The sequence below is a fragment of the Penicillium riverlandense genome (genome assembly GCF_028828495.1).
Source record: "Penicillium riverlandense strain IBT 135883 chromosome Unknown utg000007l_segment0_segment0, whole genome shotgun sequence".
In the NCBI taxonomy this organism is placed as follows: domain Eukaryota; kingdom Fungi; phylum Ascomycota; class Eurotiomycetes; order Eurotiales; family Aspergillaceae; genus Penicillium; species Penicillium riverlandense.
The window spans coordinates 1171523-1198715 of NW_026643198.1; the positions used below are offsets into that span (position 1 = coordinate 1171523).

At 53.0% G+C, this 27193-nt stretch overlaps 13 protein-coding genes across 13 annotated transcripts; 7 read left to right on the forward strand and 6 right to left on the reverse strand.

Annotated features, from left to right (window-relative positions):
- Nucleotides 1–276: 276 nt before the first annotated feature.
- Nucleotides 277–1758, reverse strand: N7474_008040 (basic helix-loop-helix domain-containing protein; the record flags this gene model as incomplete). Its single annotated transcript, XM_057199450.1, has 1 exon — nt 277–1758. The coding sequence occupies one exon, from the start codon at nt 1756–1758 to the stop codon at nt 277–279; it is 1482 nt and encodes a 493-aa protein (XP_057050151.1).
- Nucleotides 1759–4258: 2500 nt separating this feature from the next.
- On the reverse strand, nt 4259–4750 carry N7474_008041 (uncharacterized protein; the record flags this gene model as incomplete). Its single annotated transcript, XM_057199451.1, has 1 exon — nt 4259–4750. The coding sequence occupies one exon, from the start codon at nt 4748–4750 to the stop codon at nt 4259–4261; it is 492 nt and encodes a 163-aa protein (XP_057050152.1).
- Nucleotides 4749–6267, forward strand: N7474_008042 (putative Golgi traffic protein SFT2; the record flags this gene model as incomplete). Its single annotated transcript, XM_057199452.1, has 4 exons — nt 4749–4980; nt 5174–5294; nt 5583–5733; nt 6115–6267. 4 exons carry the CDS (start codon nt 4749–4751, stop codon nt 6265–6267), a joined length of 657 nt encoding a protein of 218 aa, XP_057050153.1.
- A 297-nt stretch (nt 6268–6564) lies between these two features.
- Nucleotides 6565–9060, reverse strand: N7474_008043 (tRNA ligase; the record flags this gene model as incomplete). The annotated part of the gene is made up of 1 exon (XM_057199453.1): nt 6565–9060. The coding sequence occupies one exon, from the start codon at nt 9058–9060 to the stop codon at nt 6565–6567; it is 2496 nt and encodes an 831-aa protein (XP_057050154.1).
- Nucleotides 9061–9302: 242 nt separating this feature from the next.
- N7474_008044 (ankyrin repeat protein) lies at nt 9303–9965 on the forward strand (the record flags this gene model as incomplete). Its single annotated transcript, XM_057199454.1, has 1 exon — nt 9303–9965. The coding sequence occupies one exon, from the start codon at nt 9303–9305 to the stop codon at nt 9963–9965; it is 663 nt and encodes a 220-aa protein (XP_057050155.1).
- Nucleotides 9966–10347: 382 nt separating this feature from the next.
- N7474_008045 (vacuolar protein sorting family 37 protein) lies at nt 10348–11177 on the forward strand (the record flags this gene model as incomplete). The annotated part of the gene is made up of 2 exons (XM_057199455.1): nt 10348–10634; nt 10691–11177. The coding sequence occupies 2 exons, from the start codon at nt 10348–10350 to the stop codon at nt 11175–11177; spliced, it is 774 nt and encodes a 257-aa protein (XP_057050156.1).
- Nucleotides 11178–11347: 170 nt separating this feature from the next.
- Nucleotides 11348–12602, reverse strand: N7474_008046 (phosphatase PAP2 family protein; the record flags this gene model as incomplete). The annotated part of the gene is made up of 3 exons (XM_057199456.1): nt 11348–11883; nt 11939–12456; nt 12526–12602. 3 exons carry the CDS (start codon nt 12600–12602, stop codon nt 11348–11350), a joined length of 1131 nt encoding a protein of 376 aa, XP_057050157.1.
- A 1905-nt stretch (nt 12603–14507) lies between these two features.
- On the forward strand, nt 14508–16173 carry N7474_008047 (carboxypeptidase Y; the record flags this gene model as incomplete). Its single annotated transcript, XM_057199457.1, has 3 exons — nt 14508–15083; nt 15142–16035; nt 16102–16173. 3 exons carry the CDS (start codon nt 14508–14510, stop codon nt 16171–16173), a joined length of 1542 nt encoding a protein of 513 aa, XP_057050158.1.
- A 420-nt stretch (nt 16174–16593) lies between these two features.
- On the reverse strand, nt 16594–18017 carry N7474_008048 (uncharacterized protein; the record flags this gene model as incomplete). Its single annotated transcript, XM_057199458.1, has 5 exons — nt 16594–16764; nt 16831–17006; nt 17054–17274; nt 17332–17621; nt 17784–18017. 5 exons carry the CDS (start codon nt 18015–18017, stop codon nt 16594–16596), a joined length of 1092 nt encoding a protein of 363 aa, XP_057050159.1.
- Nucleotides 18018–19780: 1763 nt separating this feature from the next.
- N7474_008049 (uncharacterized protein) lies at nt 19781–21100 on the reverse strand (the record flags this gene model as incomplete). Its single annotated transcript, XM_057199459.1, has 1 exon — nt 19781–21100. The coding sequence occupies one exon, from the start codon at nt 21098–21100 to the stop codon at nt 19781–19783; it is 1320 nt and encodes a 439-aa protein (XP_057050160.1).
- A 1155-nt stretch (nt 21101–22255) lies between these two features.
- Nucleotides 22256–23886, forward strand: N7474_008050 (Zn(II)2Cys6 transcription factor domain-containing protein; the record flags this gene model as incomplete). The annotated part of the gene is made up of 3 exons (XM_057199460.1): nt 22256–22319; nt 22373–22974; nt 23155–23886. The coding sequence occupies 3 exons, from the start codon at nt 22256–22258 to the stop codon at nt 23884–23886; spliced, it is 1398 nt and encodes a 465-aa protein (XP_057050161.1).
- A 487-nt stretch (nt 23887–24373) lies between these two features.
- N7474_008051 (uncharacterized protein) lies at nt 24374–25441 on the forward strand (the record flags this gene model as incomplete). The annotated part of the gene is made up of 1 exon (XM_057199461.1): nt 24374–25441. One exon carries the CDS (start codon nt 24374–24376, stop codon nt 25439–25441), a length of 1068 nt encoding a protein of 355 aa, XP_057050162.1.
- Nucleotides 25442–26015: 574 nt separating this feature from the next.
- On the forward strand, nt 26016–26696 carry N7474_008052 (dynein light chain Tctex-type family protein; the record flags this gene model as incomplete). Its single annotated transcript, XM_057199462.1, has 3 exons — nt 26016–26048; nt 26272–26346; nt 26412–26696. 3 exons carry the CDS (start codon nt 26016–26018, stop codon nt 26694–26696), a joined length of 393 nt encoding a protein of 130 aa, XP_057050163.1.
- Between the last annotated feature and the right edge of the window lie 497 nt (nt 26697–27193).

Genomic DNA, 27193 nt, shown 5'->3' on the forward strand with positions numbered 1-27193 from the left:
AAGGAACCCAGAAAAAACCAGAAGGGGCCGAGAACAGCCGCCAGAGATGATAGACAGAAATATGACAGGAGCACAAACAGAATACAAATGCAACCAAAAACACAAGAGAAAAAAAAAGGAACCAGAAGATACACCCCATGGGGTCTGGGAGCTCTCCCTCCCTGTGCGCCGACAGTTCGAGTCCTTCCGTTGTGACGCCATGTATGCAACAAGTCATCTCGCAATGCAATCGTAGATCGTCGTAGATTTGAGAATCAAATGACCAACGACTTAGGTTCAGTTCATCTCCATCGCATACTCATCCTCTTCCTTGAAGCTCATCGCCGCGTGGCCAGCGCTATTCCAATACTGCGGCTGACCGGGAACACCGTTGGCGCTGCTGGCGCCGCTGTGGAAGGATGGGCTCAGACTCGGCGGCGTCAGCCCGTCGCTGCCGCCGCTCAACGGCTCGCCGGCCATATTCGTGTGCTTCGGCACACGCAGACCACTGCCGGGGCCGCGGGTGTAGCTGAAGGAGCTGGGGTCGTTATTCTCCAATGCATCCAGAATCTCGCTACGCATGCGCTTCTCCTCTTCTGTCTGCTCAAACGGCCATGACCCGCCAAGGCTGCCGATCAACTCGGCGAGTTCGGCTTCTTGCTGAAATTTGACATGTAGCACCCACATCAGATCGCGCATCCAGCTAACCGCACCGTTCAGGATGTCACCCTTGTTAGGGCCCTTCTCCTTCTCTTCAATCGGCAGACCCATGGTAATATTTCCTGGGGTGGCCCGGCGGCCATTGCCTCCTGCAAGAAGGGAGGTGGCGGCGTTTCCACCGGCACCGGCGACGGAAAGAGCATTGTTGTTCACAAGCTGCTTGCGGACCTTGTCATCTTCCAATCGATGTTGCGGCACCAGGTGGGAGAGATCTTGGATGCGCTCATTGATGTTGTCACGGCGTCGTCGCTCGACCAGATTGTGAGAGGCACGGCGACGTCGGCGCTTGGCCTCTTGTGACTCGAGATCCTGGGTAGATCCAGGAAGGTCGACCTTGGCCGGCAAGGAGGCATGCTTGCCAGACTTGAGAATCTCTGAAATGCCTGGGTGTGACTGGTGACCTGGCGAGGAGATAGGCGAATCGACATACGAATGGGCGCTGCCGGGTGTCCCATCCCATTGGTTGGACAGGCTCTTCTGGTGACGGTGCGACAGGCCGGTCCGGATTGGCTGGGAAGGATAGCTGCCAGATTCTGGCGTGCCCAAGGTCAGCGATCCCATGGCAGGTGTCTTCGGCGTCATGGGGCTACGGGTATCCGAGGAGGCACGGTCCATCGGCTGCAGGCCCGGGCGCGACTTGGCGTTCAAGTAATTCTGGTCAAAGGAACTGGCGTGTTGCAGGTTGGGCACGTTCATCTGCCGGAACTGCTCGTAGTTGAAGCTGTTGTGAACAAATGGGCTGGCCAGCGGCGCATTTTCGGGGGTGTTGGAGTACATGTGCGACATTTGACTTTGGTGGCTCATGGCAATGCCCCCGCCAGATTGATCCTGGAGATAGTTTATGTTATCTCCGCGCTGGACACCGTTCTGTCCACTAATCTCCAAATCTAGCAGTTCGTCGGTATCGATGCCGGAGTTTCCAAAGTTGAAGCTGGATGACATGTTCTGCTGGGAGCCAAAGGGGTAGGACATGAAGCCACCCTGCTGCATCGTCAAATCGGAGGGGTCCACCCCATCGTTGGGGGTCCCGAATTGGTTGCTATAACCGGAGTGCGACATCATGAAAGGTCTGGTGTGATCGGAGGTTTCGTGTTTGATAAATAGACTCGCTTCTGCCATCGCCCGGTTAAACGGAAAGTGGGTTGATGTAGAGAGGTTGGCGGAACAGTCGAGGTGTAGTGGTCGACTGTCGCTCTGTAGCAAGGAAAGAGTAGAGGAAGAAGATATCACGACCTGAGTTCATTTCGGGGAATGTTAGTTGACTCCGTCACCAAGAATTGGGCGATACGAGGTATGTCGGCCGTGCCGAGCGCACCGACCCCCCGGCCTTGCAGAAGGCAATGCTAGGCAACTGCGCCGACCGGAAAGGGAAATGGGATGAAATACCTTCTATGCAGTGAAAGATGGAGTGATGACGGCGAAGCCGTTCTCGTCGCCAATAGGTGGGGGAGAGAAAAAAAATACCTGGTTGGGGAAACCAAGTGAGATGGATGAGTTGGGAAGTGCCGGAGGACAAGTCTCCGGGGTTAATCCGCAGATCGAATCAACAAGGCCAATAGTGATAGAAAGTCTGCGGAAGCGCCGGGGAACTGAGCGCTGCAGGGAAAAGAAGAGGAGGGGAAAAGATAAAGGGGCGGGAAACGTGGCGGGTAAGATTGTTTGGGGGAGTCAGAAGTGTCAAGAGGACTGAGCGAGGATGAGAGGAAGAGTCGGCGGCAGAGGACAGGACTCAGCCTCAGGCTCGCTCTCACTCGGGTTCCCTTATCGGCCCGGACAAGATTGGATGGGGGGAATAGAGAGAAAGAGCGTGGAGAGAGAAAGAGAGGGAGAAGAGGGAGAAACGTGGGGGAAGGGAAAGTGGGAAAGCAGCGGTGGGGAGCGGGTGGGCGGTGAGACCTTTTTGGGTTGGTCTCCTTGGATTGTAGATGTTTCGCAGCTGTTTCTGTCCATTCCATCAGCCTCAGGAGTCGCAGCCAACAAGTCTACACGTGGCAGGGGCTATCGATGCAGGTCCACGAACAATGTACCGTACCTGACTGAGTCTGCTTGTTCACGGGATATCGTCTGGACGATCGACGACTCGGAATCCTTTGCGAAGCATGGACAACGGTGTAGTGTATATGCAGTGCCAACGCAACAAAGAGTTTACTATTTTCACCACCGCAACGAGGGGAGGGAGAACTTTATGAACTCGTTCTCCTGCACCTCTCATTTGATTATTACAGCATCGGGTCATGCAGCCCGTCGATCGGCGGGAATCGACGAGGCTTACCAGTTCTATTAACTATCATGGAGGGGGGGGGTGGGATGAAGGAGGGTGGCAAGTGCCTCGCAACTAAATAACCCCGATAACCCCAATAACCAAGGAGGGAAGGGTGATACAGCCGGATGGAGTCCATGACCTTGTTTTGTCCCCTGTGACTCGTGGGAGGAATGTATCAGATGTCTCTCGCGGGAGGGTGACGCTCTTTGGTCGAGCACCATATTCGAATCATAATTATTTTTATTCTCTGCGATAACATGTCGTGCAGCGAGTGGCGATCATCCATCGGGGCCGTGATCGACCGTCAGGAGCTTGGACTCGGGGATCTCACCCTCCCAAGGCGGTCCGTGCTAGGCTGCCATGATAGAGGCGCTGGTATGTGGCGGAGACTGGCGGAATGTCTTTTCCCATGTAATGTCATCCTCGATCGATCGTGCCGGTCCGTTTAGGTGCGGCGTGTACGTATCCACGGTTGACGCAAGGAGTCTTGGTGAGTTATACATACACTGAGAGATCCGCCAGAGGAAACATGGTCCTCGATCACAGCCAAGCGATGCTACCCCAAGTCTGCACCCCTCCCGCGGCCCATCGGACAATTTGGCGTCGTACAGGGTCCGGGTAGAGGCAGGCTGGAGTTCTTCCGATACGTGCTGAAGCACGCCCCGGGGGTAGATCCCAGCTTCTGCAGCGGGATGAGATTTATTTGCATACATCCATACATCCACCACCATCGGGATCGCCACAGGGTCTGCACCGGCCATGGACGAGGGAGATCGACACGATGGGGGAGGGGGGAGGGGGGAGACTACTGTATACTATCGAGAACTAGTCCCGTCCGGAGTGTGGATAGCGCATTCCCAGAGAAGAATAATAATAATATCAGCGGAAACGGCGCGACCAAAGCAAGAAACCAAGGGCACTGAGGGTCACGTTACCCGCTCTGTCGGGGTTAGCGTGATTGCCGGAGTTGACACTGGCCCAACTCAACACTTACCCTCTTCGCACTGCATTGCCTTGTTCTGCCTGGTATGTTTGGTCTGAGCACTGCCACCATCCCTCCGACTCCCCTCTACCCAACACAAATCCACCCCCCGGCCTAGGCTCGGTCCGACCGATCTCCCTTTCCCCCCTCCCTCTCCCCTAACTGACCCCATCCGTTCCAAGACATCTGCATCATCTGACAGTTGATCGGACCTGCAACAGCTTTCCACGCCGATCGGTTGGCCCGCATCGGTAGCTCCACGCCAACTCGTCATTCCTCATTCTCTCTGACTAGTGCAGCGCTTCCACGTCCAATCAGTCCCCCCCGCTGAGCACCCTTTCGGATCGTGCGGTGCGCTCAAGGTTCAACGTCCAGCCGGAACATCGGCCCTTGCGACAGTCGTACAGCCCGGTGTTCTTCTCCCCGTCCGGCTTTTGCTCCCGGACTCCAGATTCGATCTTCCTCGGGTGGATCATTCCATCCGTCTTTGCCTCGACAGCTCCAACCAGTGTCTTACAGTGGCCGTAGGGTGTGCAGCAAATCAATAGAAACTCGAGACGAGTCACCGGCGCAGTCAAGGCCCATCCGGAAGCCGAATCCGCGTTCGGCGTCATCTGCACCTTCACTGGACCCCACCCTCCTCCGATCAGCCACCACCCGGCGAAGATCATCTGCACTCCATATACATAGTCCCTGCAGACGTTTTGGGACACCACGGGCCTCCGCTTCCCATCTTGCCTGCAGCCGTGCACGCCCTTTCCATTGGGATATGACGAGTCCTTGATCGACACCTTCATCTCGATCATGGCAACTAACTCCTTTCGGGACTCCGTCAACGCCCTGGGCTGGTCACGGAGAGACCCGGATCTCCCCGTCAATACCAACGCTTCATCGACCACCCCGTTCCTCTCGCGCCTCCAGTCTTGGAACCCTTTTGGCCAAGAAGGCTACGTCCAACTGCCCACTCACAATGAAGGTCCCGGGGCACCTCTTCCCGCGGCCAGTCGTCGAGAGGAAGAAGAGGGATTCTTTGCTTGTAAGTCGTCTCCCATGTGTGGCTCATGACCCCGGTCACCCTGTCTGTTCATGTCTGCCTGCCGGGTTCCAGGTGACGACTCTCCAGTTCCTGCGCCGGGAGGATCCATCCTCTTGCGTGTAGATACGTGGACATGACCGGGCAAGGGGAAACCTGATATCAAGTTCCGACTAACAGAATCCCCCCACTCCAGTGAGCCGGTGGGACCGGATGCTCATCTTTGCGGCATGCAATCTAGGTGCTGCCGTCTGCTTCCTGATCTGCTTCTTCCTATTCCCTGCTTTGGCGATCAAGCCCCGCAAATTTGCGATCCTGTAAGTTGCTCGTCGTCGTCATTTTGCGTCTTTCAGCTGCTCTCTTCCCCCCCCCTCTACGCCTCAGTCTCAGCCATCGCGTCTGCCTGAGCAGCCAGTCAGATTCCATATCGGGATCATCCTGGTCATGAGCGGGCCGTGGCTAGGGCCATGTGCGAAGATCGTGTCTTCATCCGGGCCTCTTGATTCGTCGCCCTCTGCCTCCAACCCATACTTGCGCCTCAGTTGCCAAGAAGCCCTAAAACTCTCCTCCGTTCTCTATGGCTAATACACGCGTCCTTTTGCTAGGTGGTCTGTCGGCTCACTCCTGTTCTTGATATCATGGGCCGTCCTCATGGGACCCTGGACTTACGCTAAACATCTGGTCTCGGGACCACGGCTGCCTTTCACGGCCGCTTATTTCGGATCTATTGCGCTAACGCTCTATTTCGCCGTCGGGGTAAGCCTTTCTTTCGATGACGTTCTTTGTCACTATTCCCTTCCCGGTCCTCCCCTTCTATGCTGTGTATCTGGACGTTGCACGGCGATGTTTGGTCGTGCTAGGGGCGGGAGATGGGGTCTTGCATCCTTACTCTTGCCGTGTCGTGCGACGTAACATACGGGACCCTCTCTCCGCCCGAATATCACCCTGTCCTCTCCTCTCGGCCCTCTCTGTCTCTGTGTGGCTGCCGATTCAAGGAGATGATGACAAAGTTTTGTCGTTATCTCTTCCAAATCGTCGTCGCTCGTCGCACCGTCCCTGGCGTGCTTACTTGCTTTATCATTCCTCCGAGAACCCAGAAGAATGAATACCCATGCTGACTTGTCTGTGTCTGTCCAGTTGCAAAATCTCTTCCTCACCCTCATCTCGTGCATCTTCCAGCTTGTCGCCCTCGTCTGGTATGCTGTCAGCTATTTCCCCATGGGCAGCACCGGGCTGCAGTACGTGGGCCGCTTTGGTGCGTCGCGCGTCTCGGCTTGGGTGACTGGTTGAGTTTGCTGTGTGTGTTTGGATGTCTCCTCTCTCTTCCCCTACTGTCCTCGAACAGACTTGCAAGATCCCCTAATACTCTAGCTACCCTTATTTCCCTTGTATATGTAATTGCATACAGTCTAGAACATTCATGGCATGCAGTAGCTATCATTTTTCGATTTGCTTTTTGAATAACATCCGGGCTAGCGATCATCAAGTCATAAACATCTTCGAGTAACCAGATATGACATCCTACCTTCCCCGTGCCCTCCCTCACCTCTCTCTCTCTCGCCAGACAAGAAGCAAAAAGAAAAGACATCATCTCCGACTCATAACAGCCCCAAAAATCCCCTCGACCACCCTGACCCCCTGCACCTCAGCCTCAAAAATCCCCGTCTCACCCCCAGACCCAACCTCCAGCCACCTCTGCAGCAAATCATTGCTCTCCTTCGGCTTGATATTCGGCCCAGCGGTACCGACCGTGATATGCGGCACGACATTGACGCAGGGCCACTGCGCATCCTCGGCATCCGACGCCGGGATCAAACGCACAATGAAGGCCATGATGCGGTCGTCCCAGATGAGACGCTCGAGACGAACGCGCGCAGAAGGTGCAGAGGGCGCAGTCTGTCCCTGTTGAGAGTCTGTCTCTGTCTCTGTCTCTGTAGCCTGCTGTGCAAGCTGGGCTCTATCGACGTAGGCGTCCCACGTCTGCGGGTGCTCTTTCTTCGCGCTGCGGTGGATGAGCGTGACATGGAAGGCTGGCTGGATGCGGCGCGAATTCAGCAGTTGGTTGTATAGACGTGCTGTATGCGGAGGGGTGGATGGGGGAAAAAGAGATTCGAGGACAGAGGTGATTTCGCGGGAGGGTACATTGACGGAGAAGTATTCGGTTTCTTTGGCCAGCTGCTTTTTGATCAGTTGTGCTTTGGTGGCGGGGTCGGTAGGAACGGTGGCTTCGGGCTGGTTGTTATTGTTCTTCTTGGTCTTGTCTTTCCCCTGCTTGTAGCTGTAGCTTAGATCCTCCTCGACGTGGTAGTCGCGCAGGGCCGCGTCGATGGCAGCGTCCATTTCGGCGCCCGTGGGCATGTTGGGGACAACACCTGGGTACTTGGCGTGCAAAGCAGTTACCACCGTCTCGAGGTTCTCGCGCGAGGAGGCACATACGTCCAGATCGATGATTTGGTCGAAGCTTTCGTCGGGTTGGGTGTAGGGATCGACGGCTTCGAAACGGCTCAGGAATCCGTCCATGATCCCGATGATCTCGCCTCGAGAGACGGTTGCAGCTCGGATGGTCTGGTGGTTGTCGCCGCGCTCGAGAATGCGAGAGCGGGTGACTTCTTTGATACGCGGAAGCAGCTCGTTCTTGGGTTCATGGACGTAATGCAGGGCAATGAACTGTGCGTCCGGGAGAACCGGGTAGATATCCTGCATGAGTTGCATGCGCTCGCGCTTCTGGTGGTTGTTTCGGTCTGCAATGACGGCCGCGTGTTCCGACAGACTATTGCTGACTTCGAAGGCAAACTTCTTCGGCTTGCCCTTTCCCTTGGGGATGTTGTCGTTTTGGACATGGCCCCATCCAAAAAGCCGCACCAGGGCGAGAGCCACGGTCGTCTTGCCGCATCCCAGCGATGCAATGGGAACAAGAATAACGTTGCGATTGTTTTCCTTGCCTTTCTTCTCTCGTTGGATTTCCATGGCAATGATCTCAGATCCTTTCAGTCCTCGCTCCTGGAGGAAACCCTCTCGCAAGGAAATGATGCCGTGGTTTTTGACATAGGCCTTGGCAAGCTGAGGCTCTTTGACAAACCGCCTCCGCGCGTACTGCAGGTATTCTTCGGTGATAGCCTCGTGCTTCTTGATTTTGGGAAGTCGACCCGCGATGACGGCCTTGGTGCATTCGCGCCACTGCCGGTACATGAGATAGGGCTCCTCAAACTTGTACTTGAAGAACCAGTCCCGATAGGGACCTGTGCCGTCTTCGCTCAGCTGGCATCGGATCACGAAGCCTTCCGTCTCCCGTCCGTCCCACGTTCCTGTTTCTGCACAGCCTTCAAGGAAGCTCTGCACGCGAGCGATATCATCAAAGACCTCGAATTTGGCTTTCTTGAAGCCCCACGCATCGGCAAACTGGTGTACCTTCTCGCCTGACATTGTTGCGAACTCGGGGAGATTGTAGTTGAGACCGTGCAAGTAGATGCCGGATGCTTCCTCGTTGTAGGCCAGAACGTGTTCCTCGAATGTGTCGTCACAGAGCTCGCCAACTGCTGTCATGTTCGATTCGCGCAGCGTTCTTGCCAGATCCTTGACGGTGCGGCCCACCGAGGCCACATGCCGCTCCACCCAGCGCTCACCGGCCTGGGCGTGGCTGAGATTGACGTCCTCACGGACACCGGTCGAATGCTTGCTGCACACCAGCAGCTTGTCGTCCTCCAACCCGGATATGAAAATAATGCACCCGTTCTCCTTCACGCTGAGCTCATAGGGCCCACGGGTGTTCTTCTCGATATTTCGCCAGCGTGTGCTGTTCGTCTCGTCAATGTTGAAGAACTTGTCGTATCCGCGCACTGCAATCTCGCGAGCCCCGTCTTTCCTTTTGGTGGTGAAGAGGCCGCGGGCATAGATTGGCAAATCGGAGCGCTTGTAGTCCCAATCCATGAATTTCCAGGAATCGACCGTGGCGTTGGTACCCGCGACGGCGAAGGTCGTTTTCTTGCAGTTAAAGGTCTTCTTCTTGTCGCCCTTGTTCATACTCCGGCAATCCTCCAGGGCCTGGACCAGACGTGCAATCTGCGAGGGGTCCTGTTTCGCCATGATTGCGGCTCCCCGAGGGCTGACACGGTGGGATGGAAGTGCAGAAGGGAGAGGGACCGGACGACCACAGCACACGAAAGCTTCGGTATTTATGTGTCGGCGTGAGTCAATAGCTTCACCAGCAAGAATGTGTCACTCGGCGGGGAGCAAAAAAGGAAAGGTGCGCCCAGCCCAGCCTTATCGGTGGTTATCGCTCCCCGCCTTCTTTTTCTTTTCTTCTTCTTTTCTTCTGACAAACCACTATGGCCCAACCCAATCCATACCTCCTGGCCTGCGACCAGCCCTCGGTGCTTCTCGAGCACCTGCGCTCCAATCCTTCCATTGCATCGTGTCAGGACGAGCACGGCTATTCCCTACTCCACGCCGCCGCGTCCTACGGCCACATCGATCTCCTCCGCGCCCTGGTGAATGAATTACATGTCGACGTCAATCTCCTCGATGAAGATGGCGAGACCTGTCTCTTCGTGACCGAGAAACCCAAAATCGCCAAGTGTCTAGTGGAGGAGCTTGGGGTGGACTATAACAAGAAGAACGACGAGGGCCTGACCGCATACGAGAAAATGGAGGCCGAGGACGAGTTCCCTCAGGTCGCCATCTACCTTCGACAGGCTGCCGGCGTGCCTCCCGCAGAGGCGACTGCAGTCCCGCCCCTGGATCCCTTGAACCGGCCGCCGCCAGTACCGGACAATATGCGAGTGAATATCGGGACAATGTCGGAGCAGGAGGCCAGCGCGGGTGAGACAGAGGTGGATCCGGAGTTCAAGCGGAGGATCGATGAGCTGGCGGCTCGAGAAGATTTCCACAGTGAGGCGACACAGAATCAACTGCGTGAGCTGGTGATGGATGCAATTGCGGGGACCAATATCGAGACGCAGGAACGGGATCTGCGGAGGAGGATGGAGTGAAACGGAGGGATATCCCATGTCATGTCTTGACTCTCTGCGAGACCCCCCACAAATCATCAAGAACGCTCCAGCGGCATTGTGTTCGCGCTGTCAGCTTGGACTATCACAGCTCCGTGGTAGCAAACCTTTAGCTCATCTTGCCGGTCATCGTGCCGGGGATGAGATGCCCCAGCTATACACCTTCTGCGGCATGAGTTGGGATGAGAATACCCCTATGCTGCATCTAAGAGAATTATTTTCCACAGCCAAATACCCCAGAAGAATACATTCAAGCCATTCTCAATATTTGCTATACTTGCCGTAGATGCCAAGCTCGGGCTTGTCCCCGCCTTTAGCTCAACTCCCGCTTCTCTTCTTCCACATCCCCCACCCTTATTCCACCATGTCGCAATCACCATCCCCGTACTACTCCAATCCACAGATAATGAACACCGCCATCAATCCTGACACGCCTCCTCCGCCACCGCCCAAACCCAGCAGCCATGAAGCCAGCCGAGGAGGGACCCCCCAGAACCAGTCGTCCCTGGCAGCCGCACCGCAGAGTCAACCAAGCTATTACACGGAAAGCCAGCCTGGTGGAGCACCGCCAGCATCATACGCAGAGCCTACACTGCCCGAACCACCAACAATCGAGGAGGGCTGGCTTCCCGAGATCGTAAAGGACAAATCGTACGCCCGCAGCACTCCCTCGCGACTTGGATTGGATCTCTCTAACTCCCAAACAGAACACTCGACCTACAAACAATCCTGAAAGACCCCAACCTGATCTCTGCACTATCAAGCCAACACCCCTCGTCCACCTCCCGCCAACAAAACCTCGAATCCCTCATCGCAGTCAACAAAGATCTCGCAACCCGCGTCCTAGAAATGGAGAACCATCTGGCCGACCTACGCGCCTCCACCGAGGCCATGCTCCTCACACACCAGTCGCTCGAGGTCTCCTGGCGTAAGAAGCAGACCGAGATGGATGCTGCCTTGGCGCCGTGGTCGCCCAAGGCATTGTACCAGCGCCTCAGCGCTGCGATTGCAGAACAGGAGGCCGTATGTCGGGCTGTGGAGGAGAGTTTCCTTGACGAGGACCATCAGGGTCGGGCGTCGGAGAAGGAGATTGCGGATTGGGTGCGGCGCGTACGTGCGGAGGCTGCGAAATTGGCAGCTCGCAAAGAAGCCAAGGCGCGGTGGGATGAGGGGAGAGTCGGCGGATGGCGCTGATGGATAGACATTCGTGCGCCGATGAGCACCCCTTACGATGATATGCCGTCTAGATGATGAAGTACACGAATGTATTATACTATTATACACTAAACAATAAAATTATGCGATTATAACAGCACAGCCTCAACGGCCATACACCATACCATGCTCGTGGCTCACGTCAAGTTTTACAGCGCCTCACCAATCCCTCCATGAGCGGAGCTCCCGTTGGCCTTGGAATGGTGGTCATTCGGCGGGACGGGTCCACTCTCCAAATCAATGTCTTCTCCCGGTTCTTCTCTCCTGGTAGCGCGCATACTGGACCAGCTGTCACTGCCCAAGGAGCTCGGGACACCAAAGCCCCGGAAGAAAGCCCGTCCACGACTGCGCGCAGCCCAGGCCCAGCCGGCTCCGCGACGAATCGGCATGTGGTACATCCGGAAGCCGATCCAGGCGAACACGAGGCCCATAGCTGAGCCAAATAGGATGTCGAATCCATGGTGTCGATAGTTGAACCACCGCGAGGAAGCAATGAAGCAGGCCGTGGCGAACGGCACAAACGCGACAAGCATGAAGACGACCGGAGGCGCGGCGCCACGTCTGCGCACCGAGGAGAGCTCATCGGTTTCCTCCTCTTCCACGGGAAAGGGCGTCAAATAGGGGAACCCGATGGAGAATTTCGCGCAAAACCACAGGGTCAGATACGTCAATCCTGCGAACGAAACTACCATCCGAAGTTAGCTAGCCGCTTTCCGTTCGTACGGGCTCATGTCACATACATGATGAATGTCCGCTCGGGAAGCTGGAGAACCCATCCACGCGGACCAAGGAAGTCTTCGTCCGACAGATCTCCCACGAGACAATATTCGGAGCGCCCTGCAGACGCTGGCCAAGCCCACCGACCGCAAATTCCGCCACCTTCGCCAGGTCCGGGTTACAGCGCGCCAGGAAGTCCGGGCGCGGCTTTCCGATCAGATCTTTCAGTCCCTCTGTGGCTAGGAAGACGCCTGCCAGCGCAACCCCCAGACCCATCCACCCGACGTTCCACTCCCACAACTTGCGCCGCAGGATCTGCGACTTGGAGGGCCGCGCATGTGCCGTCGCGGAACCGGGTGTGAAGACTAGCGACACGATCAGGATTATGACCGCCGGCGCGACGACGGCGGCGAGGACCAGGGTGCGCATGGTGACGGTTTCATGTTTGGTGTAAGGGTAGGATATACTCGGGTCGGTGAGGGAGAAAGGGTGGTGGTTAGGGGTGAGTTTGGAGAAGCCGTAGCCGATGAGCGCGGTGCCTCTGGTTATCCATGGAGATTAGTTTTCTTCTTCTTTTGGCCTACATAGTATGTATCAAGTATCAACGTACACAATAAACACCCAGTCGACCACGTAAGACAGTACCAGCAGCTTCGAGATGCGGACCACGGTATCCCTAGGCGCCATGGTGGTCGGTCCCCTGATGGTTGCGGAGGGATGATTGATTGATTGTTTTGGTCAATTCTGGGGAGGGAGGCCTGGGTTAAGAGATCCTGGTATATATGAGGTTATGGTATCACCACCAGAGGTCACGCAGGAAGGGAAGAGAAAGGAGGAAGGCGGATCGCAGGCAGTCATGTTATTGACTCGGGTGACGAAAGCTTAACGCGCCACCTAGTCGCGTGGATCGCTACCCGATTTGGAAGGTGCGGATCAGGGTCTAAGTATAGCACAATGCGCAGCATTTAATAATCATTGTACTGGCATTAGTTATAAAAATAGGGACAAACATATGGCCCATTCGAATCTGATAGGACTCGGAATATAGTAGGATCAATACTAGTAGTATCCTTACCTCGTCAGCCGGTCGACTCTACTGGCTGTATGCCCGGGGGTGCTCAGAGTTACAAACACCATATGTTGGGATCTTTTGGGAAACCGTAAGAAACCATGATGAGAGGATAGAAAGAGAGAAAGGATTCACATTCCTTTGTAATCGAAATAAAGGGATCATCTAGCTACAGTTGTTGAGCCATTGAGATTAGCTAACAACTGCTAAGTGTAGGGAAATCAACATCCAACATACGATTATTACTCACTCGCCCGATCAAGTTACAGACTTGCTGTCCGACCCGGTGGTGAGTATGGAGAGTAGAAGAAACCCCGAGGCCGGTCGGACATTTCTCTCGGAGCCACCCAACTTAGCAATGGTCGCCGCCTACAAGGCTCCCGCGGCGCTCGGTTCGGGCCTAACGGCGAGTAGTGCTCGGGCATATCGGACTTGTCTTAATTTCGCAGTATGTACACATGCTGTGCAATATAAATTCCAGCCAGCACAACCAAATATTGTGGGCAGCACTTCACAAGCATTTTATTGTCATTCACAAAATATCCTACCTAGTCACTCTCCGGCTGTCCCCAAATCGAGATAATGACCCAACTCAAGACCAACGGCTCCAAGGCGCCTTCCTACATCTCCATCGACTCTGTCGAGTGCGATAAGGTTGAAAAACAAGAGCGAGAGCAGTGAGCCTCTGATCTTTCTGCCTCATCCGTATCAGCTAATAAATGACCGATCAGTACAAGCCCCAACGCGCCTTGCTCGGCCCACGGACCCAGCCAGTCTCCGCTTCTCGATCGCGAATTACAAAAACCACAGGCAAAAGAGATCATACGTGCGTTGTCAAGTGCATTGAATGACCTCGCCGATGAGAGGCAATGCACCAAGTGCACGGTGGAGAGCATCTCGACTCTACTCACAAGCCACGCCCAGGATATCAGGGCCGCGAAGCGGAACAGAGAATGGTCTAAGGAAGAGAGAAAAGCACTTAAGGCGGAGGTCAAGGGTCTGTTTAAAGGAGTCAAAAAGGACGTGAAGAGCCTTTGGAAAGGAGGGAAATGATGATATTCTTTTTCCGGGAACATGACGCGAGTGTGCCGGTGTACAACTAGGCTGCATGTGTATTATTTCTTGGGAATTTAGGCATCTCCATTCATCACCACAGTCAAACTGACCTCAGGGAGGGGGATACTTTTTAAATGTCATATATCTTGCTACGAAAATGATGGTGTCAATGCTATCTGTCCAGACGAAAGCGAACTTGGCAACAAGCCGTAGCCGCATAACAACAATCCAACGATTACTGTAAATGGGCGACAACTTGCAATGTAATTAAATCACTATACATCAATTACCTGGATCTATATCTGCGGTGGAGAAGATCTATCACTTCCCAGTGCAGTCAAGACCAATCCGAACTCCGGACTCCGACGGACTAGGGGGGGGGGATTGTTAGCGCCATACTACTTGACGAGGTAACAGCTTCAGCTGATGTGAATTCTCACCCTTTCACAACGACGACAACAACAAAAATGCTGCTCCTTTATTACGCCGCACTTTTTGGCCTCAGCACCGCCTTCTCGCAGGAGGTGCTGCGCGCCGAGCCTCAGTCCTCTTCCGACTTCCGCGTGTACAGGAGCAGTCACTCGCCAGACCACTCCATCCGTATCAGGCAGCAGGATGAATCCATCTGCGCTGCCGGCTCGGCTCAGTACACTGGGTGGCTCGATGTCGGCCCTCATCATCTCTTTTTCTGGTACTTCGAGAGCCGGAATGATCCTGCCAACGACCCATTGACTCTCTGGATGACAGGTGGGCCAGGCGGTTCGAGTATGATCGGTCTGTTTGAGGAGGTCGGTCCGTGTTTGATTAATGAGCATGGTAATGGCACCTACTACAATCCCTACGGCTGGTCACAGAATACGTCGCTGCTCTTTGTGGACCAGCCTGTCAATGTTGGGTTTTCGTATACCGATGAAGGATACGATATCCCGCATAACTCGCAGGAAGCTGCCGTGGACATGCACAGGTTCCTGCAGATTTTCATCACGGAGGTTTTTCCTGACAAGCAGAAGGTCCCTTTCCACCTTTCTGGCGAATCGTTTGCAGTATGAACTCGCTTTCCCCTGTAGTCTATCCACATCGTACGATACTAATCTATCTCAGGGAAAATATGTCCCGTATCTCGGCAGCCAGATCGTGCGCCAGAACAAGCGCTATCCCAACCAGCCCCAGGTACCCCTGCAGTCGTGCCTGGTAGGAAATGGCTACATGTCACCGAAGTACTCGGCTTTCGGGTACTGGGAAACGCTTTGCACGACCAACCCGGGCGTTGCCGAGCCCGTCTTCAACAGCACGAGATGTGATATCATGGCTGCCAATATGCCTCGGTGCCAGGAGGTTGCCGAGATCTGTGAGCGCAATCCCGATCCCGCTATATGCAATGCTGCAGTTTCTGTCTGCTGGGATGGTGTAATCCGGTGGTATGACGAGGAGTCATATGGTGGCGGACGGAACCGATTCGATAGTGAGTCAAGAACCCTAGTTCTATGGGTGGTGTCGCGATTGGCTTACAAGAAGGCAACAGTCACGGCGCCTTGTGAAATCGATGATATATGCTATATCGAAGCTGCGCGCATCGAGCAGTACCTCAACAGCCCAACCATCTGGAAAGCATTGTCTCCACCGAAACAAGTGAAGAAATACGTGGTCGAATCTGACACCGTTGCTCGCGCATTTGAGACCTCCTCAGACCTGATGACCTCCTCGTCCGCACATGTCGCCTATTTACTCGAGAACCAGGTGCACTACATGGCCTACCAAGGTAATCTCGACCTTGCCTGTAACACGGCCGGAAATATACGCTGGGCGGATTCGCTGCGCTGGAAAGGCCAGGTCGAGTTTGCCTCCAAGGCCCTGCGGCCCTGGTCTGCGGCCCTTGCGACCACGGGGAGGAATGAGACTGTTGGGACAATGAAAGAGGTCAGCATTTTTACCACGGACGGTGCTGAAATTCCGTCACGGTTCGCGATTGTGACAGTTGATGGAGCAGGTCATTTCGTGAGTACCCTCCAGTTGCTTATGATGAAATGAAAGATATGGCTGATGGTAACTAATATTTCACAGCTTCCTCAAAATCGGCCTGATGTTGCACAGGATATGATGATACGCTGGATTACGGGAGGATCCTTTGCATGAGCGCCAATTTCTAGACAGTTCAAATGGTTATGTACATCCTGTCCGAGCCGTGGATTGCTTAGACCTGGGGGAAATTCTCAAGAGATTATTAGTGTAGACAGGCCTGTAACCTCGCTTCGCTTAACAGCTTATAGAGCATGCTTAGGATGATCGCTACATGCGAACTTGAATGAAGAAAGACTTCGTGCTGCAGTCTATCTAGTAGCCAAACGACCAGACTGAGAATAAGAACAAGACTAATCCGAAGTTTTGCAATGCAAGTTCACAACATCTGTACCGCCGACGTGGGGGCAGGTTTCCGAGCATCAGAAGAGCAGTTGATTGGAATATGAAATAACAACTAGCATAACGTATATTCTGAGCTGTTAACTATTTCTTTCATATAGCTCATTCAAGGCATTGTCGATAAGCAGAGTTGAATCACCTCCCACCCTCAACCTCCCTTCTCTTTGCCTTTTGAGACTTGCCCAGTACCCAGGTACTCAGGTCACCGACCGGCAGTGAAATAGGGAAGTCGACCGCCTCGAGAATTTGGGCAACGAAAATATGCCAGATTGGTAGACAAAGAGCAAAATTGAATGCTCCGGCACACTATTGGTGAAATATCTTAGCACGTAATACTGAGAATGTCAAAGGAAGTGGAGAGCAATAACATACCTTCTGCAATGTCGCGGCATGGGCAGCATTTCCGGCCGCAATCTGAAAGTACATGCCCGCATACAGAGCGAATGCGATGACAAGTAGGAAAAGGGCAAGGAAAAGAGCAGCGTTGGTGCGAATTGAGCAGATGAGGTAGACAAAGGTGACAACGGAAAGTATAACGTAGTAGAGGCCTAGCGAAATCAGTCAAGAACACAAAAAGGGGAGGCATGTCACGAACCGATTGTGGCGCTATATTCGGCTGTCTTCATACCCTCCAGCCCATTGCCGGTGGGTGAGTACTGGGTGCCGGTGCCAAAATCCGGTATGAGTGTGGTTCCTTGGACAATCCAGAAGGTGCCATATGTAAAGAACAGAGCGCAGGAGAAAGTATTGCCGAGAATCCATTCTCCGACGGCGCCAATGACCTGCACCATTCCTCCGAAGAAAATATATACAGGCCTACCATCTGGTGTTAGCGTCGACCCTCCAATTTCTCAACCCATACATATAGCTTACAAGATGGCACCACCATTGCCGCCCGAGCCTCGCCAGCCCATCACAGCCATCGAGGCCGGGGTCGCGGCCAGCAAGAAACCCATCAGGCAAATGGGAGTCGGGTTACCGAAGGTGCGGGCCAGATTGCCCGCCGTAGGTGTCTTGGGACTCAGGTAGAGCTTCTCAAACGCATCGCGCGGGATGGGAAGCAGCACACTCTCGCCCGTCTGGATGCGACGGAGCATCTCCGCCGTGGAGGGGTCTTGCTTCTCGCTGATGTTTTCGTCCGACATGGTGAGGAATGAGGTCAGCTAGACTGCCTGTCTGTGTAGAGATGAGATCTGGGGAGTAGTGAGATCATCCGGCTCCCCAGGGGGATTTATATTTTTTGGTCTGCGGTCTGGGGAGGCATCCCTGCCCCCTGCTACCCCGGAGTTCCTCCATAGGCCATTCCTGAATAGGTCAAGATTTACCAAGGTCCAGACACAGAAGGGACCTTCCATCGCAGTTGGGTCCTTCCATTCGCGGACGATAGGCCCTGTGCCCAGTTCGGCGGGTCCACTGCGGCGAATAGTGTGGGGAGGCTGCCCAGCCGGGGACTTAGCCCGAGTCGGCTGTATGCCCCCGGGTTTGGCTGCGCGGTCCTCTGCACACAAGTCGCACGGCATATAAGAATACTGCGATCTGCCACGCCCAGACGGCGCCATTGCGTTGCGTGGCGTCCCGAAAAGTATAATTGAAAAGCTTCCCCCAGTTTTTTCCCCGTCTCCAAGTTGTTTCCGCGTCCGGCATCTGGCTCTCTCCAAGTGGGACAGCAGATTTGGAATTCCACCCACTATTGCATGATGCCTAAGCCACAATCGTCGTGTTATTGGTTATATGAGAAATTAGTGAACCGATGAGGGGCATTATTGTCTAGTGACGTCGGCCGCCAGTCCGTTTCACTTGTTGGCTTTGGTGGAGGATGGTTTCAAGGCACGGAATAACCCCGCGTTCTCTGTGGGGGCACGGTCCTTGAATGGTGCAAATCCACGCCGGTCTGTCCGTCTCCTTGGACTACTAACTTGGCCCGGAGAAAGGTAGGTTCGATTTATAAATCTTATAAATCCATGCACCGGCATCATCCCAGGACCTCTCCAATCGCTTGCTTCCAATGTTGTCTGCGATAAAGTTGTGCACAAGCTGGCGATGTACGCCAAGGACCCCCTTTTGCCCGTAGCCGACCCGTGTAGCTCGGCATCCGCAGCGCACTACATCCGGTATAGAGTTAAGAAGTAATGCAGCACATCTCGGATACACCGCGTCCGAAGCCTACACTCCTTTAGGCAGGTGGTAGATGCCATGCCCCAGACCAAACCAAGCCTCAATACCTCGGATGTTCACTTGCTCGTATCCGCCACGATTAGGTGGATCTGAGGCCGCATCCGCAAAACCGGACAACATTTGATGGCCAGCTGGATTTCACAGGCTCAATGAACCCGTTTAATCATTTCTAAGAAGCTCGGCCAGGCGAACACTTCGAAATGTTCTCCTCGCGACGTCGTTTTTGGCTTTTTACGTAAAAAGAAGCTTTTTCGGAATAGGCCTGCGATGATGTTGCTAGTCTCCGTTCACTGGCGATGTCAGCCGACGATTCGATGGCCGCGGTAATGGGGTGTTTAACTGGAAATTGAACTCGACTGATAAAGATAGCTAGCATTTCTGGAGTGGTGTCGGCCAGAATCAAGAATGAAGGATGTATAAAGCACGCATGGAAGTGGACAATAACAAAGTTTCCTCAGATAGACAATACCGCTTTCCAAGTCGACATCGGCCCGTCAAAGATGTGATTTGCGTTGCGACATTCTTTTAAGGCTGTGCCTATCGGGTACCAGCCTGGCTGGCATTGTACACGACGCTGAAATTCTGCGCTTCCACCCGCAGATGTTATGGCAGACTCGCTGCATAACATCCATGTCAAGTTTGTGGACACTTCGAAGGCGACATGCAGCTCGTGTACGGTAAATGTGATATCGTGGGCTCCATCCAGGCCCACCATGAGATTGGAAACACGCTTGTGGAGAGCAACGCTCACCCGGAGCGATTTGTTTGGATCATTCCCTCCGACTCACCCCCATTCACACTGAATCCATGCATTTGCATGCTCAGCTCTCGTGGTGCGGAACTTACCTGTTTCAGTGGCGTTGTCCCGCATCATGAAAGGTCCTTGGTTTGATCGTATCGCGTACATGAAGTCCAAAAGAATACCGCATGCTTTGTCGCAAAGGCGAAGAACACGTTGTCATTCGGCCCCTTGAGATTATATCAATTCTGTCTATAGACCCAGAATACATAGAGAAACCACGATCTATTCTATATACTTTCACAAATACCCTCTTGATATAGCCATTTTCTATCACCAAAAACAATCAAGTCTAAACAGTTAAGAAGATGATTCATGATGAGAGATCAGAGTTCTTCATTCCTCCACTCAGTGAACATTGCCAGGGGGGCTCTGGGGGTAGTTGTCTGGAGCGACATGATTGCAGGGGATTCCAGAATTCTTTTGGCCAATAACGTTCTTGCACTGATACACCTCATGCTGCAGTGTCGTGTTATACATCGGAAGACCCAAGGTGCTGTTGACGGAGCGGATATCAATGTTTTCGAAGTTGATGTTGGGGCAAGGGTGCAGATCTGAGCAGTAGATGGAGGCAGCAATATTGTATCGCGATGTGCCCTTGATATTAGCCCATGTCACATCTTCGATCTGCATCTTGGATGTATTGCAGGACTTGCTGGTAGACTCGGTGTAGATGCACTGAGAAATCTGGATTGGCAGTCCCACATTGGACATCTCGAAGTCACGGAAGGTGATATTCTTGATGAGGCCGTGGCCGCCACCGCCAGTGTCGCCGTTCAAATTAGAAGAGCTCGAAGTATAGGTTCCCTGCCAGGTCTTGATGTAGGCTCCGTCGGTACAGCCCAAGCATCGAACATCTTGGAACGTGACGTTCTGAACATAGTCTGGCATCTTGGGATATTGTCCAACAGAACCAATGGTCATGCCAGTGCTACCGTTGCAGGTGACGTTTCGGACGACGAGATTCGTTGTATTTCCCTTGGCTGCCACGCAATCATCGCCATTAGTGATAACTGCATTTTCAACGAGCAGCGTATCACTATTCCACGAGTCATAACCGTCCGTGTTCATAGTGCCCCATTGGTCGTTGCTAGTAGCGTTGACGACGAGGTTTGTAAGAGAAACATTCTGGCTTTTCCAGACAAATGTTGCCCAGAACTGCGGCTGGATAATGGTCAGACCATCGACAAGGAGGTTGGTAGAATCATAGAAGGTCATGCTGATAGGTCTGCCGGGCTGGTTGCTAGTGTTGCGGTTTTCTGTGTACCAAGTCTGTCCCTGGCCATTGTACCAGCCACCATCAAAATGCACGTTGACGTCTTTGCCTCCGAATAGCCAGGCGGTCACTTGGTCCTGAAAGACGACCGAGTAGGAGTTGTTACGCCAGTAGGCAATGTCATCCGAGAAGCGAAGCTCTCCACGAACAGAGACGTCGCAGTTGACCAAATTGGTGGTATTCAGAACCGAATTGATGTGGAAGGTGTTATCGGTAAAGATGACATTCCCGTCCTTGCCGCACAACTCAAATGCTCTGTGGATGGATGGTGAATCGTCGATGGCCTTGCCATTGTGTCTGAGGGCCTCAGGATACAGAGTGCAGGTGGTACCTTCATGGACGACGTGCCCGGTGACCACACTGGCCAAGGTCACGAGAGGCCATAGAATCATGATGGATGAATGGAAAGATCGTTCGTGTTGGCAGTTGTCTTCCGAGTGACCGATGGGTTCTTCACCAACGACAACCTACAACCACGCCTGTTAAATACCCATTACCTCCCAGTAGGAATATAGTCGGACTCTGTCCGAGCCCTGACGATCCTAATCGACCAGAGAGCGGCATTGCATCATTCCCCTCCCCTGTCGGCCTTAGGTTTGGGCTGTTCAGTGCCGCTTTGGGGCAAATGGTTGCCGACAAGGGGTTCAAAAGCATGACTTGCTAGAGCTCTCTATCTTTTCCCTTCACATCGGCGATTGAAGTCATCGTGGTTCAATAGCCGAAGTCTTTCCGACCTGAGGGTGGAGTGGACCCACCGCGCATCACTATCTCTTTCAGTTATTTGCCGCCACAGTGTGCAACATAGCAGTGTCCCACATTCATTACTATTGGCTGAGTACTTTTGGAAGAGAGATATAATTCATCTAGGTGGAGGCGGCTCAAACTTTCTGGGCGTAACCGTTTCTAAGATCGGCGGATACGCTCAACAGCTAGAATAGGAAATTATAAGCAATTGTCCAGACTTTGCTCGGTTTACATCTATTATTATGTTCTCAGACCAGATCGGTGTATTTCCCGTTCCATGCGCAGTCTTCGCGGGATGTAGGAGATTCGCTTTTCACTGGAGCAACTCCCTTTCACAAAAATTATACTTCTTCAATATCGGAGCCAATTGTCTCTACCTAAGATTGAACTAATGGGTCGCGATCATCATTTTACTTCCATAGCGGTGTTAAAACATAGTATGGAAACCTTTTGACGGGACTCTGCCCCGGTGATTTTCCGGAAAGCATTTCATGGAGAGGTCGGTCTCGGCATGCCGGACAGGCTGAGCGGGGGACCGAGTCGGAGATGCTAGCGCGGTGGCCCCTCTTTAAACCCCATTTCATAAATCCATTGAGTACGAACCAAAATATGGAGAATGTAATGCACTGGCATTGTTGTACAACAAGCCTCGTCAAATATGCGTAACTCACTCTACAGGCTGCTGTCCAACTCCGCCAACCATTCTAGGCAGCCGGACCCACTCTGCCGCCTACGAACGACCTAGATTTCGGCCCCAAATTCGCTCGTCACTCACTGTCATATCCGCTTGAGATGTACCAATAATGGTGGGCATCGGCGGTCGGAGCAAGGGCTGTCGAACCTGTCGGCGGCGCAAAGTCAAATGCGGTACGTCAATATTCAACGCTCTTCGGCTTGGCGCAACTATTGACCCGTTGCAGATGAAGGGAAGCCGGGTTGCGAACGCTGCAGCAAGTCTGGCCTCGAGTGTGAGGGCTATGTCAAGTACCACGAGTTCGTGAATTTAACAGCTCGCTTGACTCGCAATGACCCCCCGACGAAGGAGCCTGTGACGGAAACTGCGTTGGCTGCCAACGCAGATGGTGACAGCCCCGGGGAGCAGGGTCGCGAAATCCAAGTCTCGTTGATGATCAATCCTCCCTGGGATGAGGACAGTATTTTTACATCTTATCTCATCCACAGACTGTTTAGCTGGCATGAGGATGACTTGTCGTCGTACTCGGCGTCCTGGATTTCAGTACTTTTCCGCCATGCCGATGATCCAAGAGGTCTGTCCATGTCTTCAGTGCGTGCTTTGGCGACTTCCTACTTTGGGAAGGTCCATGGTCATCCAGATCTCATGCGCAAGGGCGCAAGCTCGTACTCCCAGGCTCTGCGAAGTCTGCGCGGACAGTTACAGCATTCCGATCAAGTCTTAGAGTCGGACGTTGTCATCGCGGTCGTCTGTCTTGGGATTTATGAATTGGTTACCTTTACACAACCCTGGGGTTGGCTGCAACATTACAAGGGCTTGTCACGACTTGTAGGTGTTACTCATACACTTCCGGTTCCCAGCAGATTCTGATATTTTGGACAGATAGCATTGAGAGGCCCGCATCGTCACCAATCTGGCGTTGCGTTTTCGTTGCTTCCCACTGTCCGAGCAAGCATAGTAGGATTCACTCATGCGACTCTGAGAATTGGTTTTCTGATTGCTTCATAGTCTATTGGGCATATTGTTGATCGCAAACGTTGTTTTCTGGAAGATCCAGCATGGAAAACAATCCCCTGGGCCGAGAAAGGACAAGAGGCAAAGACACCAACAGATCGTCTGCACGACATTCTATGTGATATCCCCGGTATTCTGGAGGATTATGATCGGACCTTAGACCCAATGACACCCAGTCAGGCACAAGTCAGAGCGGAGCTCTGCACAAAAATACTATCCACGATGAATGCCCTCTATAACTGGCGCTGGGCCTGGCAGGAGGAATTTCCAGATGCAACATATCTCACTGTTCCAAACAATGCCGACTCACCACGTTCGATGCAATTACCTCCCAGTCCATTCCAGACAGTCATTTGGTTTCGAGACCCTCTCCGTGCCACCGAGCTGGTCTTTTACGATTCATTGCTGTTGATTCTGCAAAGTATGTGTGAGTGGTTTGGTATAAGCATGGAACCCTCTTTTGCGCCACTCATGAGCGACCCTCTTCTTCCGATGCAGGGAACTAGAATGGATACCACTCTTGAGATTTGCAGGATGGCAGATTACCAACTCCATGGCCTTCGGCGCAGCTCCGGGGCGTTTATGCTCCTGTTTCCGCTCAATGTAGCGTATCGGAATCTTGTTCCTAACTCGGCTGAGGCTCTGTGGTTGGAGAAAATCATGGCTTTTATTGCAGACACGCATGGGTTCGAGATGGGTCGGAGGGAGAATATGCCCAGGCCTTAAACCAGTCTGGTTTCTGCTTATTCCATTATTTCCTAATATATATTTTTGCATCGCTGTATTCCTATCCCCAGACCCAAATCCAAATGCACGAAATTTTCTTATGGCTGTTGAAATTTCCAGGTCTTACAACCGTCAGTCCATGATTTTCCAGTGCAATTCCCCCTTTTAGAGCATTGCGCGAGCCGCGAACTCTTCGGTTTTCAGGCCCTTCAGCTTGAAATTGCACTAGGTTAGATATGGCTAGCGTATAGGGATTGCCTCGCAGAATCAGCCAAAAGAAGTTTAGTGCAACAAGGCTTAACATATTGCCCCACAGTACAGATAGTTGAATTGTATAGCCTCAAAGGGCCCGCGGTGCATTTTTCCCCCGCAGTTTGGTTGAAAAGTGCTGCCTATATTGAAAACTATATAAGAGTTCAAAAGGAACCACAAGTTCTCTCCCTACCACTCAGTTTAACAACTCTTTTTTATTACTTCGATATCAACCATGCATCTTTCTTCATCCATCATTGCCAGTTTGGCGCTTGTTCTTCCATCACTTGCTCTTCCATCCCCAAGCCAAGCCAAGGACTCGGTCCCCGGCGAGTCGTCTCTCTTCGTCAGCTATAGTGGGAAGAAGACACCTCTAGATCCCGAGTACACCAGAGTCATCCCAGCAACCAAGCATGGTGCGCCACAGCCGGATGATCTCCTTTTTCAGAACCTGCTGAGCGCAGAATGGATCATCTATTCCTTCTACCAAGAAGCCGTGGAGAACTTCTCTACTGCCGACTTTGTTAAACTGGGGCTTCCAAACACCACTTATCAGCGCGTCACCGAACTGCGCGACAACGAGGCTGGCCATGTTCGCATCTTTCAAGACCAAATCTCGGACTACTCCCTGAAACCGGGACCCTGCCGGTATGCCTTCGGCTTAGGCAACAGCACCGACACCTTCTTGACACTGCAGGTGTATATCGAAGTCTCTAGCATGGCATTCCTGACTGGCCTGGTCCGCGAAGCCAAAACCAACATGTCCAAATCTGCCCTGATGGCAATTGCCGAGGTGGAAACCCGCCACAATGTCTGGTCGCTGATCGATGTATGGAACGTCAGTCCGTTCTCCGGTCCCGCCGACACCATCTACCCCTACTCCAACCAGATCTTGGACTCCACCAATGCCTTCGTTCTGCCTGGCAGCTGTCCGGCTCAAAATCCGGTATATCCAAGTCCGCGTCAGAACCTGCCGCAGCTGGCATTCAGCAAGAAATCAACCACTGGACGTCCCGGGTCGAGGATCCAGTTTGTGTTTTCTGATCCAAATAATCAGCCCTCGTTTGGACGGTCGCGTGACTACTATGCGGTGTTCTTTCATGGTGTGGATACCATTAGTGTGCCGTTCAACCCAGTCGACAATACCTCGACTATTCCGAAGCAGTTTGACCCGACGAGCATCATTATTGCAGTTATTGCGGATCAGCCTGGTGCCCCGACCGAACACAGTGTGGTAGCAGGACCATTGATTATGCTGGAGCAGCCAGGAACGTTGACATTGAAGGAGCCTAATGCCGTTTGATGGGTAATATTCACATGTGGGTCGTGTAGATGCGCAGGAATTAGATTCAGTGATTTAGATTCAATCTGATCTAGATCTGCGAGTTAGTTATATATTGTGAAGTAATCGACCAATTCACATACAGAACCAGTCATTATGCTCACAGCCAGAGCCACAATTGAAAGGATTAATTATTAAGAAGATCATAGTCAGTTGATTGCCCACTTTATTGCCCGTGGTATAGAGCGCATTAGTAATGCCCACGCTAACCCCATTCGAGGCCCGCAGCGCCCGTTGTGATGATGCGGGTTTCAACCACAACAAGCCACGCCTCCCACTCTTTCCACTACCTCCTCTGATTCACCTGCAGAACCCATCAGCGGTAAGAGACTCTCCCCTGCCTTAAACTCCAATTGGCACCTTGTACCTCATTTTCCAACAAACACATTCTCCCCGCAATCCGCGCGTACCCTGCCGCTTGTATCCTGGCCTATCACCAGGATACTTCCGGGCGTGACTGTCTTAATTTCTCCATGTCTGGTGCTGACCTTGCCATCCTGCTTCCAGCTAGTTTCTGATCCCAGATACCTCCACAATGGCTGTTGAGGGCACCTCTCCCGCGTCCTCGGTATGACTGCCCCTCCGATCGCTCCGTTTTCTGGCCTGTGAATTCAAGATGCAAATAATAAAGGAGATATTGTCCACTAACATCCATGTTCCCTCTGCTCCAGCCCGTCCCGCTCGCGGACCTTACCAAAATCACCACCCAGGTAGTCTTCCCATTTCGCCCCAACCGGACCTGGTATTCCCCTCTGCGAACAACTCCACTAAACCACAATTCTCTACCCTAGGCCTGCGATGCTGCGCTGAGTGCTGCCGAGGGATACGACCACGCCAACGTCGCCGATTGGAACTCACAGATAATCGTATGCAGCCCATCCCACAAACCAGCTATTCTAAAGCCACCTAACACAAAAGCCACTATCCATAGAACACCGTCCTCAAAGCCCTCATCTCCGCGACCGCCCCCTCCGACGCATCTGCTCCAGCCCCCTACCGCTTCACTGTGAACAGCACCATTGTGCAGCAAGGTGTGATTGACAAGACCGCCGCGGCTGACGGCGCGCTCAGCAACGCCGGCAAGCGCGGCATGCACTCTGCCTCCGGCGCATTCTGGGATGTCAACCGTGACGGCATGTGGACGTTCAAGTACCCCGGCGCAGAGGAGCGGGGGCTGGATGTCGTGGTTAGCGTGACCTGGTTCGCTGTGAGCTAAACAATTTGGAGGGCTCGTTTCTTTCTTTGTGTTCTAAAAGCGAGACTTGGAAATACTGCGCATTTTCTCTTTCTCTCTATTTCTTGTACCTGTTTGAGCTGTGGGCACAGCTAATTTCTGATGTACGTTGAGATCTAATTTTCATTCGATGTCATATGATTTCATATTGGTTTGATAAGTGAGCTCCTATTGGCTTTGATCAGGGCTAAATAGTTGGTAGATCTGCGGCATAGAGAAGAAGAGTACCATGAAATAAATACAAGGATCAAGGTTGGCGGGGAGAAGGCGATGCTACCTAGTAGTTTTCAAGGTCTACAGTCTACACTAGTTGAATACAGAGTGAAGTCATGATCAGAGTAAAATCATCATTCAGCATGATAGGTATCTCGCTGCTTCTATCTAGAAGCGCTATTTGAAAGCCCGTAGAAAAGACTCCATGACATAAAACCCGAAATCCCTCTGAAAGATCCAGCAACCTCTCCAAACGCCATGCTTGA